General features: G+C 50.1%; 5 protein-coding genes across 5 annotated transcripts; 3 read left to right on the top strand and 2 right to left on the bottom strand.

The window, feature by feature from the left end:
* Positions 1-914: 914 nt before the first annotated feature.
* On the top strand, positions 915-2,788 carry BDR25DRAFT_349227 (uncharacterized protein; the record flags this gene model as incomplete). Its single annotated transcript, XM_033694523.1, has 14 exons — positions 915-955; positions 1,013-1,113; positions 1,178-1,249; positions 1,299-1,446; positions 1,521-1,623; positions 1,654-1,728; positions 1,772-1,936; positions 1,983-2,018; positions 2,058-2,071; positions 2,106-2,184; positions 2,248-2,295; positions 2,327-2,358; positions 2,418-2,700; positions 2,747-2,788. The coding sequence occupies 14 exons, from the start codon at positions 915-917 to the stop codon at positions 2,786-2,788; spliced, it is 1,239 nt and encodes a 412-aa protein (XP_033554122.1).
* A 951-nt stretch (positions 2,789-3,739) lies between these two features.
* On the bottom strand, positions 3,740-6,493 carry BDR25DRAFT_251902 (heat shock protein 90). The gene is made up of 2 exons (XM_033686149.1): positions 5,886-6,493; positions 3,740-5,833 (listed from the first exon to the last, which is right to left on the bottom strand). The coding sequence occupies exons 1-2, from the start codon at positions 6,144-6,146 to the stop codon at positions 3,989-3,991; spliced, it is 2,106 nt and encodes a 701-aa protein (XP_033554121.1). The 5' UTR covers positions 6,147-6,493; the 3' UTR covers positions 3,740-3,988.
* A 182-nt stretch (positions 6,494-6,675) lies between these two features.
* BDR25DRAFT_45136 (uncharacterized protein) lies at positions 6,676-8,127 on the top strand. The gene is made up of 3 exons (XM_033698586.1): positions 6,676-7,792; positions 7,846-8,005; positions 8,110-8,127. Exon 1 carries the CDS (start codon positions 6,921-6,923, stop codon positions 7,671-7,673), a length of 753 nt encoding a protein of 250 aa, XP_033554120.1. The 5' UTR covers positions 6,676-6,920; the 3' UTR covers positions 7,674-7,792; positions 7,846-8,005; positions 8,110-8,127.
* Positions 8,128-8,603: 476 nt separating this feature from the next.
* BDR25DRAFT_45135 (glycoside hydrolase) lies at positions 8,604-9,856 on the top strand. The gene is made up of 4 exons (XM_033698585.1): positions 8,604-9,069; positions 9,144-9,471; positions 9,533-9,765; positions 9,821-9,856. The coding sequence occupies exons 1-3, from the start codon at positions 8,818-8,820 to the stop codon at positions 9,757-9,759; spliced, it is 807 nt and encodes a 268-aa protein (XP_033554119.1). The 5' UTR covers positions 8,604-8,817; the 3' UTR covers positions 9,760-9,765; positions 9,821-9,856.
* Positions 9,857-10,134: 278 nt separating this feature from the next.
* Positions 10,135-11,116, bottom strand: BDR25DRAFT_309537 (glycosyl hydrolase; the record flags this gene model as incomplete). The annotated part of the gene is made up of 2 exons (XM_033691097.1): positions 10,135-10,137; positions 10,190-11,116. 2 exons carry the CDS (start codon positions 11,114-11,116, stop codon positions 10,135-10,137), a joined length of 930 nt encoding a protein of 309 aa, XP_033554118.1.
* Between the last annotated feature and the right edge of the window lie 598 nt (positions 11,117-11,714).

Genomic DNA, 11,714 nt, shown 5'->3' with positions numbered 1-11,714 from the left:
AGCATCTGAACCACTTTTGGGGCTTTTGAGGGGGCTTCTAGGCCGACAGCTCTAACTGCTAGCGAGTGGGACGACCATATATTTCCGATTATTGCGTGGATTACACACACGTCGAGAGACGGCCTAAGCTAATTCTAAAAACCTTTTAACATCTACAGTTTCCACAGCCCCACTTATTTTTCATCACACGCATGACAGTACTGTCCAATACAGCATCAAGGAGTACATCCTGCAGGTCCTCCAAGCTCGTTCACCCCCGCCAGAAGTCAATGCCTAGTTACCGTTTCGACTGTCATATGCAGAGCAGGACCTACTCGGAGTACCTTCATATTCTACTACGTTTTCACACTGCAGTGTCTGGCTGTGGCTGCCCGACTTTCAACGGACCCGAAAACCATGGTGGTTAACAGGACGCAACTGTTACTGTTACTAGTGTTTTTGAGGTGGTACTGGCGGCAATATAGTTTTGTTCTTACGGATAGGGTGAATTAAAACGGGCTTATAGGCTGTAGTAGTTACTACTAAGTTAATTAACTGTGAAGCGACTGTTTGGTGCAGTTGCTGCAGTAACTAGTGTTTCTAGGGGCTTTAGAGGGCTTAATTCTAACACAATCTTGCAGTCCTTAACTTCGTAAGGCGATGAGAGCTTGCAAAGTGAGGCTCTAGAGTGCTTAGGCTAGCAACAGCGTACTGTTGCTGCGAGCTTTAAGTGCTACGTAGGGCTTAAAGGAGCTTTCGCATACTTATAGTGACAATAGAGGCAATATTACAGGCAAGAAGTAGGTAAATTAGGGAGTTAGTTCACTACTCTGTACTAACAATAGATAGGACAGTTGAAAAAGCACAAAATCTAGTGTAGTAGTGCGCATTTAAACACGCCCTGTTCCACAGCAGCCCTCGTACTACACGCGAAAATGTCCTCCGTGAACGCGTTACCAAAACACGAAATTAATTGGTACATTAATTGGTATAGGCAGCTACTGCAGTAACTATAGCCTCATTAACCGTACAGTAACGGAAGGCAATTCACTTTCGTCCAAACTGCCAAGAGATTGCTACCATCAGTAACAGTAGGATCAGTACTAGGTTCTATTAAACACCATGCCGAAAACAGTGACCAGAACACAGGAGTGTTATCTCATAGTCTAAGCATTATAGCCTCCTCCAAAGCTTCTAGAAAACCATACAAAATACTACACCAAACCTTTAGCGCCCATGAACTACGACTTCTCATCCTCAAACCCAGCCAGTCTTTCTCCTCCCCAATTCAATTATCCATGCGCACGGCGGATCTCTAGGCCGACTAATTTACAAAGTCTTATCCTACGTCTGGGGTTCCCCAATAGCAAAACCCGCCATCGTCGTACACGTCGTTGACGTCGCCGCAACCACGAACCTCTTCTCCGCGCTAGGACTTCTTCGGAAGAATGGACTTGCGCAAGCGTTGTGCGTACATTTTTGCAAGAATCAACGGGATTTAAAAGAGTCTAACTACCAGGGATTATGTCGAGGATCTACAGCAGTGTGGGAGAAGTTATTGCGCAGCTTGGGAAAATCGGAGATGCGAGCGACTATGGCACGGCCTTATTCTTTCTGTGGGGAAAAGCGCTCGTTGAACAGGGGGTACAAGAGTAAGGAGATATTCCTGGGGAGCTGGAATGGTTTCGAAATCAGCACGATGCCTCCGGTTTCCTGTCGAGTATTCAAGACCCTTCTGAACCAAAAATAGTGACAGCGCTGGAATAGCTATATAAAGACCGCATTATTACAGGCTATGGGGTTTTCAGGAATTTTTGTCATGAAGAAAGTAGTAGGTATCATGTGTGGGCTTAGGAATTTACCGGGATCCAACCTTATCGCCAACACATTCTTTTTCTACATTGGGGACATCTTCGAGGATGCAAAACTTGAAGATAGCTATGATGTTTCCAAGAAGGTGGACGCAAATATCTCATACACTGACGTCAAACTCATGCTACAAGATCTCCCTCGTTGACGCCACATCGTCAAGAAGTTTCGTAGCAAGGATTACCTTGGGGTATTGCCGACGGGAATAGATCTTCATTCCTAAGTATGGTGTGACGGCCTTCTGCAAAGGAATGTAGCGACCCGAGGAACCATGTTCTTGCACTCTTAGGGTTTTCAAGACTAAGCGCCCGGTTATCGATTGTTGTGGACTATTCGGTCAGTGTAAATGATGTCTATGTGATTTTCGCTTAGCTCTGGCTTCAGCAATGACAGCTCTAGGTTCTTACCTTCGTCAGAGTTGGATATAGTGACAGGCTAGAGTCTTCCGTGTCCCGGTTCCTGCTATCTTGGACCCCAGATTAGCACCGTTTCGGAGAAGGTCGCTGGTCGGTGCATTCAACATAATACTTGTTCTAGGCCTGAATAACACGAAAAATGGATATCCTGAGACTCCACAGTAGTAGTGCCAACGACCAGCCAGAAATCAAACTTCGTGGAATCACAGTTAGTATCATCAGCCAAGCTCTCGACGGCAGCACAGATTGGGACACACCACTCGATCCGCGGTGGAAAATCCTCCTCCTCACTTCCAACTCCATCCTCGGCTTCCAATACCAATATTTCAACAACACATATCTCAGTCTCCAGGCCTACTTCCGCACGCCTCTAGCGACGCAAACAGCCGCCGCCGAAGCATCAGCAGACTCGACAACACCACTCTATATACTCTATGTAGCTGCTTCCTCCTAAAGAATATTGTATCCTCTCCGATGCCTAGCTCTCCGACACAGATAAAGAAACACTCATGGCCGAGCTCTAATCTGGAATCAACATCATGTTTCCACTCAGCGTTAGCAGGGGTTTCACATAATTGACCTGAAACCCTTCCACACGCGTCTGGCCAGAATGTCTGAAACAAGCAAAACAGTAGCCGAAGATGTCGCTTCTTGCTAGATGCGTTGGGTCTGCTGCTCACTCTTTTTTTCACGACGGAAAATGAGTAAATGGGTCCTGGGCCACCGTTTACAAGGATAGGTGGGTTGTTGGGATTTTATGAAATGCGAGTATACCGTTTTTGTTGATGAGGAAGGGGGATAGGTCCGCATGTCAGTTGGTTGAGGAGGTGTTTGTTGGGTTTGATGGGCGGAGAGGCCTTTGGGGGGTTAAAGGAGATGGTGTGGGAGAGATCGTAGTGTCTTGAGATGAGAAGGATGTTGTTTGTGGGTGAGGGTTTGAATTGATTAAGGTCCTGCGTATGATACAGTGGAAACTTCAACGAGATAGCCATACAGTGAAGGGCCTCGGGAGGAAAATATTGGGCCCTAGAGATAGGGGCTTGAGTGAGACATGGCAGTGAAATTCTCACCTTGCAGCATTGCACATACTTCTACTATTGAGATTAGCCATGCTGAGAAACAAAGGGGCAGCATTGACCTGCTAACCTTGACTTCGTGAAACTGCTTTTGAAAGACATAGATGGCTTACTGCACTCCGGAAATTAAAGAGGTTTGACCATCCCGTAGAAAGTATGGAATGATATCCTCGAGCAATGAGTTCAGTGAAATTAGGGTTAGGTGTTATGTCGGATCGAGGTCGAGGGGGTAGAGGAAGGAACATACTATTGTGAATTTTGTTGAACATCACTGCAGGGGAGATGAGCACTCCGCCCCCTGTCTGAAGTCAATCTTCATGTTTCTACTTCTGATCTGCAACAATGCATACATGTGGAAAGCGAACACGTTTGGATGCACAGCAAGTCGTGACCCTTATTCATTTGAAAATTCCTCACATCAATTCATAACCTCGCTACTGAGAGAATTAGATGACCAGAGCCATCAGTGGTCTACCTAGAGTACACGTTTGGGAATCCATCCAGTCATTTCTCCACCCACTCTGAAAGACGCCGCAGGATATTAACCTGCCATGCAAGAAGCGTTGTGGAGGTAAAAAGGGAAAAAAAGACATTAACACATGAAAATGGGGAATCCAAGCGCCGAACTTTTGCTCCCGCCTGAACCGTTTAGTCGACCTCCTCCATAGCGCTCTCGCCTGCTGCCGCCTCAGCCGGAGCTTCCTCCTCGGCCTTGGCCTCCTCAACTGTCTCGACCTCCTCGTCGACGTTTAGGCCGAGAGAGACGAGCTTGTGGATGCGCTCGGCGTACTGAACGGGCTCGTCGATGGTGAAGCCAGAGACGAGGAGAGAGGTCTCGAAGAGCAGGAGAGTGATGGACTTGACGGTGCGGTCCTCCTCGCCATCAGCCTCGACCTTGCGCTTGAGCTCTTTGATGATCGGAGACTTAGGAGAGATCTCGAAAGTCTTCTTCGATGACATGTAGGAGCTCATGGAGGTGTCACGTAGAGCCTGAGCCTTCATGATACGCTCCATGTTAGCAGACCAACCAAACTGACCGGTTCGGATAGCGCAGGGTGAGCCGATGAGCTTGTGGCTGACAACGACCTTCTCAACCTTTTCACCGAGGACGTTCTTGAGGCTCTTGGCGAGACCTTCGAACTCTTTCTCCTCGGCTTCACGCTGCTTCTTCTCCTCCTCGGACTCCTCCAGCTCGAAGTCCTTGGTAATGTCGACGAGCTTCTTGCCGTCAAACTCCTTGAGCTGAGTCATGGCATACTCATCGATTGGGTCAACCAAGAACAAGACCTCGAAGCCCTTGTCCTTGAGAGAGTCAAGGAATGGAGACTTCTGTACAGCCTTGAGCGACTCGCCGGTGATGTAGTACATCTGCTTCTGGTGCTCTGGCATGCGGGTGATGTAGTCGGTGAGAGACGTGGTCTCATCGCCAGACTTGGTCGAGTTGAATCGAAGGAGCTTGGCGAGTGACTGGCGGTTCTGGGAGTCCTCATGAATGCCGAGCTTGATGTTCTTGCTGAAGGCCGAGTAGAACTTGTCGAACTGCTCACGGTCCTCGGCAATCTCGTTGAAGAGCTCAAGGGTCTTCTTGACAATGTTCTTGCGGATAACCTTCATGATCTTGTTCTGCTGGAGAGTCTCACGGGACAAGTTGAGAGGAAGGTCTTCCGAATCGACGACACCCTTGATGAAGCTCAGCCACTCGGGAATAAGATCGGTCGCATCATCAGTGATGAAGACGCGGCGGACGTAGAGCTTGATGTTATTCTTCGTCTTCTTGGTCTCGAAGAGGTCAAACGGAGCTCGCTTGGGAACGAAGAGGATCGCGCGGAACTCGAGCTGACCCTCAACGGAGAAGTGCTTGACTGCAAGGTGGTCTTCCCAGTCATTTGACAGCGACTTGTAGAACGAGGCGTACTCTTCCTGGGTGATGTCCTGGGGGTTTCGGGTCCAGATCGGCTTTGTCTTGTTGAGCTCTTCCTCCTCGATCTTGGACTCCTTGACCTTCTTGGTCTTCTTCTTCTTTTCCTCCTCCTCATCATCGACCTCCTCGACCTTGGGCTTCTTCTCGTCGCCCTCTTCGGCCTCCTCAGCCTCATCATCCTCGACCTCCTTCTCGGTCTCCTTGAGGACGTGGAGGTAGATCGGGTAGGAGATGAACTCGGAGTGCTTCTTGACGACCTCCTTGATCTTGCTCTCGTTCAGGTAGTCGGTCTGCTCATCCTTGAGGTGGAGGATGATCTTGGTACCACGACCGATTTGCTCACCCTCGGTATCCTCAGTGATTTTGAAGGTACCACCGGCACTTGACTCCCAGATGTACTGCTCATCGTCGTTGTGCTTGGAGACGACAGAGACGCGGTCAGCCACAAGGTAGGCAGAGTAGAAACCGACACCGAACTGGCCAATCATGGAGATATCGGCACCAGCGGTGAGAGCCTCCATGAACTGCTTAGTACCTGACCGAGCAATGGTGCCGAGATTGTTGATGAGGTCCTGCGTGAAAATGAGTCGCCGTCTTTAATTATTACAGGGATCAGGAACTTACAGCCTTGGTCATGCCAATACCGGTATCCTGGATAGTCAGGGTCTTCCCCTCCTTGTCGGGGATGATGTCGATGCGGAGGTCCTTGCCACTGTCGAGCTTGCTGGGGTCGGACAGGGCCTCATACCGGATCTTGTCGAGAGCATCGGAAGCATTGGAAATCAGTTCTCGTAGGAAGATCTCCTTGTTTGAGTAGACAGTATTGATGATCAGGCCGAGGAGCTGAGAGATCTCGGCCTGGAACTCGAACGTCTCAGACGACATTTTGGGGGGTTGGGGGAAGTGAGTGGCAAGGGAGTTTGGCGCGGACAGGGAGAATTACTGTGCGTGAGCCGAGTCAGTTCGGCCCATGTACGTTCAATACGGATTCACGAAAGTGTGCAGTAAGGCAAGTAGGAAGACAGTGCGAGGTGTAGTGGGAGCAGAAGAGAGACTTTTTGTTTTGTGTTGCTGCCTCACAGCAGACGCAAAGGCAGGGACGAGTCGGCGGGGGAAGGCACTTACGACTTGAGAAAGAATTGAGTGACGGTTGGGTGGAGGAAGGTGCGTTCGAGAGGGAGAACTCGAAGATGGGGCCGACTGTAGTGGACTGGTTGGGAGGAAGCAATTCGATGAGGAGAGGGAGGAGGAAGCAGAATCTGAGGGCGTGCTGATATAGTCGCTGCTGGAGCTCGAGAATCTTCTAGCAAGGTGCCGGTAGAATCGCGGCGAAACGAGCTGCAGCCAATCAGTGTGTTCCGCCCCAGGCAAACCCCACTCACCGCCCTGCGGTCTGCGCAAACTGCTCTTTCCCCAGCAACCGCCTCAGCCTCACCACCAAGCCCTTAGTAGCAGTGAAGGGCGGCCTTGCTCTGCCCTCAACCATACGTCCAAGGAGCGCTGGAGTGCAATCACCCGCCCCGCAGCCTCCTCAGAGACCCCATTAGCAGTTGCACCATGCCAATGACATTGAGCGGTCCCCCCCAAGACCCCCCATCATGACTCTGCTTTTGTAGCTTCATGAAGCCTTGCATACTCGCAACCTGTTAATGCGGCAGTATGGATGCTCACCTCCAGCCTTTCGTCCCTACTCTTGCTCCTTCACCCTTGTTCATGATCCCACCAGAGCTTCGTCTTTTGATTTATGAGTTTGTCTTCGGCTCTCCCCCCGAGCACGTTCTTGCTCCGCCGAGGTCGTCGCTGAACCTCGAGCCCCTCCTCACCTGCCGCCAGCTGTACGTCGAAGCGAAGCTTCTTGCTTTTGCCCACACTACACACAACATCAATTGGCTCCCCCGCGCCTCCCTCACCTGCCAGCGCCGTCTGCTCGTTCTTGAGCCCACACAGATTGCCCACATTCGCCATGTGTCTATCAACACGTCTGCTGCTGGTCTCTATGAATCCCTCCAGCCATTCCGGTGCCATTTCGATCACATCAAATACCCTGCCCTCCGCCTTGACTCACTAACAATCATCCTCGACCTGCCGGATACAAGTGCAACCACTCGAGAGCACAGGGTGCGGGAGCTCAATATGGTCTTGACATCCATATGGTACTACAAGAACGTGAGAAAGGTGGTGCTCCTCAACGTTCTCCACAGAGAGGCGCTCAATCGGCACCCAACGCTCCTAGGACGGTGGTCCTGCATGGACTGTGACAAGGGGATTGCCACAAATGAGATGCGATGGCGCTTCGAGTTGACGAGCTTCTACGATTATGCCTGGAAGCCGTGGCATATATACTTGCACGGCCAGGCCAGGCCAAACGTTCCGCACCCAGGCTCGCGCTATGGAATGCTTAGGAGGGGGTGAATTATCTCCTAGCTTGTTGATGGATTCTAGTGGATTCTCCAAGCTATAAACACGGCGAGGCACGACTCGACTTGGTTGTAGGCTGCCAAGCGGGCTTAGCATCAGGGCTACCCCTTGAGGTGCGTACATTATTAAGGCGCAATGAAATCCAGCTTTCTGAATCAAAATATAGCATCCGGATTCCAGATTTGCGAGGGTATTCTATCTCCATGCTACTCTGCCACCCCTGTCCTTCAAATCTATTTCGTCTGGGTTTCTTGATATGACTCTAGAAGTTGGCACCTTTACGAAACAATGAGTCTCCAGAACACTGAGACCAATCCTATTGAAATGTAATGCTTGTTCTACTATATACCACCCCTACCCTCCACCTATGTTTCAAATGGCTTATTTATCTTTAACTGTTGTAATTTTCTTCTGACCGAGTCCCAGGTAGAGAGCCATCCATTTCACTCACAGACCATAAACGAAGAGTTTCTTCGCGGCTCTCATAGGCCTCACAAACCTAGGCATGTTTCTGAAGGTGTTTGCGCTTCACGTGTTCGCGTCATCATCTTCTCCCATCGATCGCGGCTCAGCACCACCCTCGTAACTGCACCCCGCATCACACACCCTCCACATCTCCTCTGTCGCCTCCGAACACTGTCCCCAGATTCTAGCCAGCGATATTTGTAACCCTCCACCAATCTGGCATTTTTTACGTGGGCAATGCTCATTGTGTTCCGGCTCTTACCTCCGTTCTCCCGGTTAGATTACGTTTCATCTAAGTTCCTTCGTCGAAAAGCTTCTCTTGTCCTACCGACTCACCAAACCCAGAATCCCGCTCAATTTGCGCAATTTCTCGGATGCACTCGACTGCCGGTGGCGTCCTAGTTCATGCATCGTTTCTGGGGGAGCGCAATGCGGAGAGCCTAGGATAGATGCGTTTACTTGAAAGCGAGGGCGTTTATATGAGATGTAATATAACGCCGCCTGACATATGAGGAACTTGGGAAGGCCACATGACGAAATGGCTGTGGGATGGAGAGTATAATACTGGACGTCTCGGTCAGACCTTCTAGTTCTGTCCTTGTTCTTGTCCGCCCCGTCATCTTCGCCTTCACCTTCGCTCTTCTCCCATTTGCACTGTCGTCGTTCTCCAGCCATGAAGTTATTTCTTCTTGCTTCGGCGCTTGCCGTCCAGCAAGCTGCCAGCCATGCCATCTGGCAAGAGCTTTGGGTCAACGGTGTAGATAAGGGAACAACATGTGTTCGAATGCCTGGTGGAACGGGTTCAAACACACCCGTGACAAACGTGGCGGGTAACGATATTCGTTGCAATGTCGGCGGCACAAAGGGTGTGTCGGGGAAGTGTGCAGTAGCTGCGGGGGATACTGTGACAGTTGAGATGCACCAGGTCCGTCCTCCCTTCCCCCTTCATCTCCATTCACTCTTCCTCTAGTACAAAGTTCTAACAGAGAAGTATTGAAGCAACCTAATGATCGTTCATGCAAGAACGAAGCCATCGGTGGCGCCCACTACGGCCCTGTTATGGTTTACATGACGAAAGTCTCCGATTCTGCAACCGCAGACGGGTCTACTGGATGGTTCAAAATCTTCGAGGATGGTTGGACTGCAGCAAGTAAGGGCGCTGCCGATAACGATCTTTGGGGTGTCAAGGATCTGAACGCCTGCTGTGGAAAGATGGATGTCAAGATTCCTAGTGATATCCCGGCTGGCGATTATCTACTCAGAGCCGAAGTCATTGCGCTGCACACCGCTGGCCAGGCAAACGGCGCTCAATTTTACATGAGCTGTTGTGAGTCCGGGATTTGTTATGTATCCATTTGGGATGGGGGAACATGCTGACAGTTTCGTAGACCAACTCACCGTCTCTGGTGGTGGAAGCGCCAGCCCGGCGACTGTCAAGTTCCCGGGAGCATACAAGGCCACCGACCCCGGAATCAAGGTCAATATCCATGCCGCGGTATCCTCGTACGTTGTTCCAGGCCCAGAGGTTTACAGTGGAGGAACGAAGGTCACAGCTGGATCGTACGTTTGCAAGAATAAGAAGCTTAGGGGGCTTAATAATCCTCTCGAATTTTAAGCGTATGTGAGTTGCTCTACCTATGTATATTTAGATATTTGGCTAATGGGTTTATGTGCAGCGTTGATGTTCGGTTGCATCACTACTCATATATGAAGACCCTTGGTCATATGCATTTCTAATTGTAAATATGGCTAGCTGTTCTACAATGACGATCCCATATTTTCACCTCCTTCCCCTCTATCTGTCGCCTTGGTACTTCCCCCTATATAAACGTCCTCAGAAACTCCCCCAAAGCCATAATCGCCATCGCCTGTCCATACGGCATACTCGTAACCTTAATATCCATATAATGTTGCAAATCACGCCCCATAGCCGTCCCAAAACTAACATCCTGCAACTCCCCATCCTTACTAACCCTCCCAATCACTGCTTTCACTGCCTTAACAGCGCAGTCCAGATACTCCGGTCCGATATATCTCTTTCGCACGGCTTTAAGCATCCCGTAGGCGAAGCCCGCGGTCGCAGACGCTTCTTCGTAACTCCCTGCGCTGGCGGGAATGTCAAGGAGCGTGCGCCACATGCCATTTTCACATTGAAGGTTCTTGAGGGCTGCGCATTGTGCATCGAGAAGGCCGAGTAGGAACACTCGCGTTGGATCCGTTGGCGAGAGGTCTAGCAGTTCAACGAAATCTGGGATCGCAATCGTGAGCCAGGAATTCCCCCTCGCCCATCTCGCTCGCGCGAAGTTATGACCCAAACGTCCCTGCTCGTCGTTGGATTCTGATTCCCCGTCTCCAAATTTCCAGCCGTGGAAGAATAGTCCCGTGGAAGTGTCAAATAGATACTGACAATGTAGCAAAAACTGCCTTTTCGCCTCGTCCACATATTCGGGTCTCTTCAACACCAACCCAATCTTCGCAAGCGGTAACGCAGACATCATAAGCGTGTCGTCCCACAGCTCATCCTTATTGAAACTGTTATACGTCTCGTGCTGAAACCCTCCAAACTTCGTCCTCGGCAACCCATGCATCAGCCATTCCGCCCAAGTATCCAACCACGGCAAATACGTCCTGTTCCCAGATTCCTCATACAAATACGCTAGGGTCAGGAACACAGCCATGGTATTGATATTCTTAGTCGTGCCTTTTGCGAGCTGCGTGTCGAACCAGGATGTTATTGTTTCGAGGACAGGGGGGGAAGAAGTTAGGGTGTAGTAGTTCCAGAGACCGTAGAGGCCGATGCCGTGGGTCCATTCCCAGTCGTTCCAGCCTTTGGTGTCAATTATACGACCGTCGGGAAGCTTGAGTAGAAACTCTCCGGTTTGGTCTTTGATGTTCACGAGATTGGTTGTGAGGAGATGGATGGTGGTGTGAATGGAGGAGGCTTTGAGGGAATGAGATGAGAGGGTGGACATGTTGAAGGGTGGTCTTAGGGCTAAATTGTGTGGGCTACAAAGAGCGTTGAAATAGGGGTTCAATTTGGTGTTCTTCGTTCGTGGTTTCTACACGTCGCTGGGTCGATGATATACCGGATGGAATACGAAATCCAACCTGTGAATTTCGGGGTAAGAATATACCGAAAATATCACAATACAAAACCGAGCTTGTGGGATGATCCGCAGAAATTACACGTGATAAGAAGCAGGGGGGCTTGGTTTCTGCAAGGGTAGAAAGCCACCGGAATATCAGATTCCCCTCTAAACCATGTCGGGTTGGCTGAGGGACCTCATATCTTGCGGGGTTTCCCCCCCGAAAACGGAGGCCTTTTCAGAATAAACCAATGGATTCGGGATTTCGGAAAATCTCCAATCCGCACAAATCGATGTTCTACTCTTTAGAGTTCGCTGAACAGATGAGGCAACTAACTCGGGATCTCTTCTAATTTTCTCTGCCTTCACGGGCTTCCTATACTAGGTAGTATTCAGCAAGAAAGCTATGTGTATTTCAGGTATTGCCTCCTGATTCTTTAGCCCTTTTCATGAGCTTCTAATCATTATCCGCGATGGTGCCCAC

Source organism: Lindgomyces ingoldianus (genome assembly GCF_010093535.1).
Source record: "Lindgomyces ingoldianus strain ATCC 200398 unplaced genomic scaffold BDR25scaffold_2, whole genome shotgun sequence".
NCBI lineage: Eukaryota > Fungi > Ascomycota > Dothideomycetes > Pleosporales > Lindgomycetaceae > Lindgomyces > Lindgomyces ingoldianus.
This window is presented reverse-complemented; position numbering and strand designations above follow the sequence as displayed.

Excerpts from the sequence above, each read along its gene's own strand:
- BDR25DRAFT_251902 (XM_033686149.1), bottom strand. The coding sequence starts at position 6,146 with ATGTCGTCTGAGACGTTCGAGTTCCAGGCCGAGATCTCTCAGCTCCTC. Across the intron at positions 5,834-5,885 it reads GTATTGGCATGACCAAGGCT|GACCTCATCAACAATCTCGG; the intron begins GTAAGTTCCTGA and ends ATTTTCACGCAG.
- BDR25DRAFT_45136 (XM_033698586.1), top strand. The coding sequence starts at position 6,921 with ATGGATGCTCACCTCCAGCCTTTCGTCCCTACTCTTGCTCCTTCACCC.
- BDR25DRAFT_45135 (XM_033698585.1), top strand. The coding sequence starts at position 8,818 with ATGAAGTTATTTCTTCTTGCTTCGGCGCTTGCCGTCCAGCAAGCTGCC. Across the intron at positions 9,070-9,143 it reads TGACAGTTGAGATGCACCAG|CAACCTAATGATCGTTCATG; the intron begins GTCCGTCCTCCC and ends GAAGTATTGAAG. Across the intron at positions 9,472-9,532 it reads TCAATTTTACATGAGCTGTT|ACCAACTCACCGTCTCTGGT; the intron begins GTGAGTCCGGGA and ends ACAGTTTCGTAG.